The sequence below is a fragment of the Macrobrachium nipponense genome, chromosome 18 (genome assembly GCF_015104395.2).
Source record: "Macrobrachium nipponense isolate FS-2020 chromosome 18, ASM1510439v2, whole genome shotgun sequence".
Classification (NCBI taxonomy): Eukaryota; Metazoa; Arthropoda; class Malacostraca; order Decapoda; family Palaemonidae; genus Macrobrachium; species Macrobrachium nipponense.
In genome coordinates, this window is record NC_087211.1 from 69797043 (window position 1) to 69806416 (window position 9374).

Below are 9374 nucleotides of genomic sequence, written 5' to 3' on the forward strand. Positions count from 1 at the left end.
AGTCACGTAGATCTACTGAGATTCTTAAACCTATTTATGTATATTAAGTGACTCTCCCTTGTACCAATCTTGAATATGTTGGGTTCAGAAACTGGCAGGTTAGATTAGATGCACTACTCATATTCGATTCCGTTAGGTTATAAAATATTCCCAAGCTATAATGTATTGGATGAAAGGTCCATTATATCTCAGTACCTTTACATAAAGTTCTATATATAGTATATAGATACAAAGTTAGGAAAAAACAAAATATTTTGATGCAAAACTATAAATATATTTTAATAAAATAATTAATGTGCATGAAAGGAAGTGTAATTAACTTATTAACAGGTTATAATATATGCCACATTAGTCTCCTTAAGCATCCGTTGACTGAAGTGTTCCAGTGACCACCCAGATTCCTTATTCCAGTGACCACCTGGATTCCTTATTCCAGTGACCACCTAGATTCCTTATTCCAGTGACCACCTGGATTCCTTATTCCAGTGACCACCTAGATTCCTTATTCCAGTGACCACCTAGATTCCTTATTCCAGTGACCACCTAGATTCCTTATTCCAGTGACCACCTAGATTCCTTATTCCAGTGACCACCTAGATTCCTTATTCCAGTGACCACCTGGATTCCTTATTCGGACTCGAGCTCTTGGTCGACGCTTCGCTTCCCGAAGAGGAACTTTTTAAGGTGGCCACCTCCAAGACCTCCCAATTTCTTGAATCCTCCTCCAATGTGGCTTCCATGACTGTAGCCCTTGGAATGGCTGAATCCATTGGCATAGTTTCCAGCACTCAAGAGTCCACCTTTCGCTCCGAATCCACCACCCAATCCACCGAGTAGGCCTCCAAGTCCGAGTATTGGCTCGGGATCAGCACTTCGTTTACCCAGGAAGTGTTTGTTAAGATGACCGTGTTTCAGCCCACCTGCTCCTCCAAAGCCTTTCAGAAGGTGGCTTCCATGACTGAATCCATTGGAGTGGCTGAATCCATTGGCGTAGTTTCCAGCACTCAAGAGTCCACCAGCTCCGCCAAATCCGCCACCGAATCCTCCTAATCCTCCAATACCTAGGCCGATTCCATGAGCGTCTTCAGCGACCAAGGCTACCAACAGGATGGAGATCTGGAATTGCAATGCACTTATGAATAATGGAGAGAGAGAGAGAGAGAGAGAGAGAGAGAGAGAGAGAGAGACTGTACCTTCACAAACACATGAGAAATTCAGTCAACGGGAAAGTAAAAAATATAATAGATATCCAAGATGGATGATTTGTTATCACTAGATATTGCCTCTAAAAAAGCGTACTTACAATAACACTTTTATAAATATTTGTGTACACTACACAAACTCTGTGTATAAATATTACAAGGTCATGTATGCTGTTGTTTATAAAATTTGATGATATGCGAACTCATATGAACATCCACATTCTATAATATATATATATAGATATATCTATATATATATATATATATATATATATATATATATATATGTGTGTGTGTGTGTGTGTGTGTGTGTGCGTGTGTGTGTGTGTATATATATATACATATGTGTGTGTGTGTGTAAAATAAACATTCATGATTGCACAAATGTCTCTAAGCACATAACTGTCTAACCAATGGAATCATGGTTGGACGTTTTCACTGTTCCACTGTTGTCTGTCTTATGCAGATCGTGTTAAGCAACTTACCCTTATATATGAATGGGATATGAGGGAATCCACCCTCCTCATTCGGCCTTCGGCCCACCTTCATTTGGGAAGAGGACGACAACGATGACCGTGAATTTCTTTCTGAGTTTAAACAATAAGTGAGGTTTACCAAATTCCTTCAAGATATATTTGCATTTTTTGGCTTCCGGCGAATAATTGATTCGTTTCATAGATGAATTTGTGTACCTGTTCGTGTTTTTGTTTACCTACTTATTTTTTATTAGATTTTTTACGTGATTCCAGCAATGATATAAGAACCACGTCAAAGGTTCGTGAAATAAGATAAAATGAACTTTCATTTGGACCATGATAATTTCTCTGTATCATACAAGTTCTTTCCATACACTGTTCTCTTGCATTATAACTTGTATGCTAACTTCTAATATATGAATATTGGTGCAATTGTTCTTAATATTATTATATTTCTAACTTTTCACCTTTTTTCACTATATATTTGTAGTTTATATGCACACCTTTAAAACCTGGAAATACATTTATTTTGTTCTAACAACATAATCTACCAACATATCTAGGTTCTTTATATGATCATCTTTTCTTACACGTACAGGATCCATTTCAATTGACACAATACTTAATGTTTTGCTTTATTATATGCTATATCCCTAATTTACTTCTGTAAAAAAGAGTGGGATCAAATATCGCCTTTTTTATATATTTACAAATAATTTACGACATTTACTTTCTGATAATAGTATGCCAATTACTTCCATTTCTCTATCAAGCGTATTAACATATTCCCATATTAAGGCGACCTTGAACCAGGGGTAAATTACGTCAGCAGTACTTAACAAAACGAAGTGGATACCTGGTTTAGTTTGATCGTTTGTCTAAATAGCTCAACATTTGCAATACATTTATATTTTAAGCTTCAACTTACTCGAGTTTCATTTTCTTGTTCAAATCGATTTCTTTTCCGATTGCACTGGGCTATCATACAACGTATGGCTTAGGTTAATTTACATGATATATGCTGGATTTAGCAACTGTATGAATTATTTATATACCTGTATTCTAATTTAGAAAATCGTGATAAATGAGGAATCTCAAATACAATATAGGGAATTTTAGGTTTTTAAAGGTTAGAAGTTTACCAACCTTATCGTAAATTTTACATTTTGATATTTAGTACTTATACTTAGAGCAATGAATCTACTTGAAATGTATTAAAATCTGTCTCTGGAACGTGAAGATTTCGTCAGCATACCAAAATTTCCGTTTCAAGGATTTTGTGCTGAGGTTCATAATAAAGGTGAAAAGGCCACGGCATTTACTATAGGTTCGGTGGAAGATGGATTCTGTAGTCAAGAAGTAATTGACATTGAATAAAAATTATGCCTTTCCCTTATACCATTCTTCTTGTGTTTTATTACATTCTTATCTACTTATTAATTTATTAATTTTTCTTTCTTTTTTAATAAGGGGGATATCTTCCTTCTGTACTTTTCTTTACTTCCTCTTACTTCTTCCTAATAAACACCATATTCTTTGTAAGCTTGAATTTCGAGGCAATGGCCCCGTGGGCTTGTTCCATAGGAATAGGTTTCATCTACTGAGAGAGAGAGAGAGAGAGAGAGAGAGAGAGAGAGAGAGAGAGAGAGAGAGAGAGAGAGAGAGAGAGAGAAGCTAATTTGTTATGGAAATATTATTAGAATTAGATGAAATCTAGGATTTTGTACCACGTACTGAAGATTACGTAAGAACAATTACTCTTGTCATCAAGGACTATACCAAATTTGCTTCGTTGGACGAATTATGGGTCCTGAAAACGAAACTGAATTTTTGAAATAATTCAATGCTTTCAATCAATGCTCTCTCCATTTTTTTTTTTTTTTTTTTTTTTTTTTTTTTTTTTTACAAAAGTAGGTTAGGATAGAGTCGTTAACCATCTATATTCTGGAGCATGCAAAGGAGCACATCAAAGTGTCCTAAATATTCGTTAAAGTAAATAAGAATATCTTGTCAAGGAGATTCCTACAAACATCTTGATGTCACTCTTATATATAATACTGAACTCAGTCGAAGACTGTTTCCTTTAGGTCTTGAAAGAAATGTTAAATTCTTTAATCTGTGCCGTGAATCAAGTTTCTCATTCACTGATAGCTTTTATTATAGATATTCACCAGCGGTGTGAGCATTTCTTTTTCAAAAAAAGAGAAAATATACTGCTGTCTCTCTATTCAGGTATGTAATGGATGACAAAGTTACAGAAAAGGCAGTATTTATACCAAGAGATCCATCCACAGATAGCAATTTTACTAGGTCACCCCCGCTGATAATTTCTCTTTAATCTTCTTAAATGTTGGTTGAAGGAAGGTTTTATCTATGATATCTGTATCCCAGGTGCCCTTTGAGATGTTCATTACCTGTCTTTGTTCAATCAAGGTTGACTCTATCATCTGGCTTTTGTACCAACATTTGCGGCTATAAATTATACGTGATAAATTCCAGTTTCTTCCGTTGTTGTGGTTATCTATATAGTTGACAATAGCTGAGCTCTGTTGTCCATACCTAAATGATCGTTTATGTTGTATTAATCTCTGGGGAAGTGATTTTCCTGTAAAACCAATGTAAGATTTGTCGCAGTCTAGGTATGGGATTTCGTATGCTCCTGTGTCTTTGGGGATTAACTTTTCTTGGACGTTAACCATTCTAAGAGCCTAGGTCACCTTAATCCTGTCCCGGTGTTGGATTCTTTTATTGTTGGGTGTCTCTCTGGTCTTGTCTTGTGTGTGCGACTCTGGCTTGGCCAGGATTCAAGAACCTTTGGTTTAGCTACAACCAATAACAGTCGACTGTGAGTACTGTGAGTACATGGTTGAGGAATGTGTACTTGTTCTTTGGTGTAAATTATTCCGAAGATGTAGCAAATTATTATACAAGCCTTGTGGTATGACATTTGTGAATTATTGAGTATATTTATGTATATATACAAATACTATAGGGAGATGATGGCCAGAAGAGTCAGTACTTTCTCCTTTACTCAGGAATCGTCGGTGACCACTTGATTTTGGATTATCCTGGATTATCTCTTTGATTTTTACCCTTTTGACATTAACCATCTGATATTCTTGGTAGTTTTGTTTACCTTGTCACCTTTTCAATTGTACTTCACTTGTGCCCCTACGATGCCTGAATAAACAGGAGAAAGCGCTTGATAATGACGTTATGCCTATCATTTTTCTACGGTATTCACTTGTATAATAGAAGTCAGGTGGATCTACTGAGATTCTTAAACCTATTTATGTATATATATGAACCTGTCAGTTATTGATTACATGCATAACATTTTTATGCCTTATCATTTCATATATTAAGTGATTCTCCCTTGTACCAATCTTGAATATGATGGGTTCAGAAACTGGTAGTTTAGATTAGATGTGTTACTCATATTCGATTCCGTCAGGTTGTAAAATATTCCCAAGCTATACTGTATTCGATGAAGGGTCCATTATATCTCAGTACCTTTACATAAAGTTCTATATATATAGATACAAAGTTAGGATAAAAACAAAATATTTTGCTGCAAAACTATAAATATATTTTAATAAAATAATTAATGTGCATGAAAGGAAGTCTAATTAACTTATTAACAGGTTATAATATACGCCACATTCGTCTCCTTAAGCATCCGTTGACTGAAGTGTTCCAGTGACCACTTAGATTCCTTATTCCAGTGACCACCTAGATTCCTTATTCCAGTGACCACCTAGATTCCTTATTCCAGTGACCACCTAGATTCTTTATTCCAGTGACCACCTGGATTCCTTATTCGGACTCAGGCTCTTGGTCGACGCTTCGCTTCCCGAAGAGGAACTTTTTAAGGTGGCCACCTGCAAGACCTCCCAATTTCTTGAATCCTCCGCCAATGTGGCTTCCATGACTGTAGCCCTTGGAATGGCTGAATCCATTGGCATAGTTTCCAGCACTCAAGAGTCCACCTTTCGCTCCGAATCCACCACCCAATCCACCGAATAGGCCTCCAAGTCCGAATATTGGCGCGGGATCAGCACTTCGTTTGCCCAGGAGGTGGGCGTTAAGATGGCCATGTTTCAGCCCACCAGCTCCTCCGAATTTTTTCAGGATGTGGTTTCCATGACTGAATCCGTTGGAGTGGCTGAATCCATTGGCGTAGTTTCCAGCACTCAAGAGTCCACCAGCGCCGCCAAATCCGCCACCGAATCCTCCTAATCCTCCGATACCTAGGCCGATTCCATGAGCATCTTCAGCGACCAAGGTCTACCAAACAGGACGGAGATCTGGAAATTGCAATGAAACTTATGAAGCATGTTCGAGAGAGATGAAAAGAGAAGAAGGAGAGAGAGAGAGAGAGAGGAGAGAGAGAGAGAGACTGTACCTTCACAAACCACATTGTAGACATTTCCAGTCAAACGGGAAAGTAAAAAAAAATATAAAAAATAATAATAATGATATCCAGAGGAATGATTTGTTATCACTAGATATTGTCTTTTAAAACGCGTACTTAAGGTAACACTTTTATAAATATTTGTGTTACTCTACACAAACTCTGTGTATAATTATACAAGGTCATGTATGCTGTCGTTTATAAAATATGATGATATTATGCGAACTCATATGAACATCCACACTGTCTATATATATATATATAATATATATATATAATATATATATATATATATATATATATATATATATATATGTGTGTGTGTGTGTGTGTGTGTGTGTGTATACATATGTATGTGCGTGTGTAAAATAAACGTTCATGATTGCACATATGTCTCTAAGCACATATCCGTCTTACCAATGGAATCATGGTTGAACGTTTTCACTGTTCTACAGTTGTCAGTCTTATGCAGATCATGTAAAGCAACTTACCCTTATATATGAACGAGATATGAGGGAATCCACCCTCCTCATTCGGCCTTCGGCCCCACCTTCATTTGGGAAGAGGACGACAACGGTGACCGTGAATTTCTTTCTGGGTTTAAACAATAAGTGAGTTTTACGAAATTCCTTCCAGGTATATTTGCATTTTTTGGCTTCCTGCGAATAATTGTTTCCTTTCATAGATATATTTTTTATGTGTTCATGTATCTACTTAATTTATTTTTTAGGTTCTTTTAGTTTTTCCAGCAACGATATAAGAACCATGTCAAAGCTTCGTGAAATGAGTTAAAATGAACTTTCATTTGGACTACGATCATTCCTGTGTATCATTAACTTATCCAGCCGCCACATCTTTACATACACTGTTCTCCTGCCTTGTAACTTGTATGGTACTTTCTAATATCTGCATATTGGTGCAATTGTTCCTAATATTTCTTTATTTCTAGCTTTTCACCTTTTATCACTATATATTTGTAGTTTATAAGCACACCTTTAAAACCCGGAAATACATTTATTTTGTTCTAACAACATATCTATCAACATATCTACGTTGTTTATATGATTATCTTTCCTTACTTAGTATCACACGTACAGGATCCATTTCACTGAAACCATACTTAATGTTTTGTTTTATTACACATAAATTATCCATAATTTACTTCTAAAAAGAAGAATGGGAGCACTAATCGCTTTTTTTATTTACAAGTCATGTAGTACATTTACCTTCTGATAATCGAGTGCTATGTACTCCCATTACTCTGTCAAGTGTATTAACATATTCCCCCATAATCCCATACTAAGGCTGCCTTTAAGCAAAGTGGTAAACTTACGTCAGCAGTACTTAACAACAAAAAGTGGATGCCTGATTTAGTTTGATCGTTTGATTAAATAGCTCAACAGTTGCAATCCATGTGTATGTTTTGCTTCAACTTACTGGAGTTTCATTTTCTTATTCAAATCGATTTAATTTCCGTTTGCACTGGGGATAACATAAAACGTATGGCTTTAGATGACTTTCTACGAATATATGCCGGATTTAGCAACTGGATGAAAGCTTTACATACCTGTATTTTAATTTTAAAAAATCGTGAAAAATGAAGAATCTCACATACAAAATTAGGAATTTTAGTTGTATAAAGATGAGACGATTACCATCCTTATCTTAAAGTTTTCAGATTTAAATCTATCGCTTATACTTGGAGCAATGAATCTACTTGAAATGTACCAAAATTTGTCTTTGGAAGGTGAAGATCTCATAAGCATACCAAACCATCTTATATTCAAAGATTTGACAGGCGTTAGCATTTCCGTTTCAAGGATTTTGTGTTAAGGTTCCTAATATTCCTAATAGAGGTGAAAAGGTCACGGCATTTTGATGTAGGTTCGGTGGAAGATGGATAATGTAGTCAAGAAGTAAGTGAGATTTAAGAAAAATTATGCCTTACCCCAATATCATTCTCCTTCAATAGAATATGAAGAAAGTAATTGTATACCCATTTTTGTTTTATAGTATGTAGGACACCCACGATGAATATGTCATATATACATTTTCACTCTAACCATGCTAAACAAATTAAGGTGTCAACATATTCCACTATGTATCTTAGAGCTCTTAAAATTTGGAACTTTGTGAAAATAAAGCAAAAATGACATATTACAGTCTAAACAGTGTTAAAAGAGAACTTAAGAATATTCTCTGTGTACCATTTCATCCTAATTTTATTCCTGTTGTACCCATTTTAAAATCTATTGATATCAACTCACTATCTAAATATAATAATATTTTGAGGAATGAACTAATTAAGAATAGCCCGTACAATTCAAACAATATTGTATACAATATTCCTTGTAAAGAATGTAATAAAATTTACATAGGTCAAACATCCAAGGATCTAAAGGGGAGAAGCTCTTAGCACAAATATACAAATATGCCATATCAGGAGGCTTAATCAATAATGGCATTGTGGATCATTGGCTTAAGGCAGGCCATGCTATTAACTGGGACAATTCCTCGATAATCCACAGGGTCAAAGATCACTTCAAAAGGAATCCGTAGGAATCCATCTTTATTGAAGCCACGTCAAGAAGGAATTTAAATTTCCATCCTGGATTGTCCCTTGATCCTCTCTCCTTGTCTCCTTTGCTTGAAGAACATGCTGCCCAGATTAACCAACTGTAACCCTGATTTTGTATATAAAGGTCTGTCATTCTCCATTATATTCAGTGTGAACTTGAAAATGTAGAATATACTACAAAAGTACTTGTTTCAAGTCCCTAGCTTTGCGGTCACCTTGCTACTGTGGATTTCAGGATATAAATGTATGTGTGCCTCTGGCTTGGCCAAGATTCAAGAGCTTTTGGTTTAGCTACAACCAATAACAGGCGACTGTGAGTACTGTGAGTACACGGTTGAGAAATGTGTACTTATCAAGCATAATTCCCCTCTGGTGTAACTATTCCCAAGGTGTAGCGAATTACTTATTATACAATCATTGTGGCATAATATTTGTAGATTATTGAATATATTTATATATATGAGCAAATACTGCAGGGAAATGATGGGCAGAACGCCAGTACCAAGCGCTTTCTACTATATTGAGGTATTGTCGGTGACCTCGTGATCTTGGATTACCCTGGATTATCTCTTTGGTTTTTAAACTTTTGACAGATAACCATCTGATATTCTTGGTAGTTTTGTTTACCTTGTCATCTTTCCAATTGTATTTCACTTGTGCCCCGACGATGCCTGAATAAACAGGAGAAAGCGCTTGATAATGAC

The 9374-nt window shown here is 35.8% G+C and overlaps 2 protein-coding genes across 2 annotated transcripts; both read right to left on the reverse strand.

Moving 5' to 3' along the window:
• Positions 1-252: 252 nt before the first annotated feature.
• Positions 253-1658, reverse strand: LOC135196798 (uncharacterized). The gene is made up of 2 exons (XM_064223587.1): positions 1614-1658; positions 253-1116 (listed from the first exon to the last, which is right to left on the reverse strand). Exons 1-2 carry the CDS (start codon positions 1623-1625, stop codon positions 628-630), a joined length of 501 nt encoding a protein of 166 aa, XP_064079657.1. The 5' UTR covers positions 1626-1658; the 3' UTR covers positions 253-627.
• A 3836-nt stretch (positions 1659-5494) lies between these two features.
• Positions 5495-6521, reverse strand: LOC135196632 (uncharacterized). Its single transcript, XM_064223472.1, has 2 exons — positions 6510-6521; positions 5495-5965 (listed from the first exon to the last, which is right to left on the reverse strand). Exons 1-2 carry the CDS (start codon positions 6519-6521, stop codon positions 5495-5497), a joined length of 483 nt encoding a protein of 160 aa, XP_064079542.1.
• Between the last annotated feature and the right edge of the window lie 2853 nt (positions 6522-9374).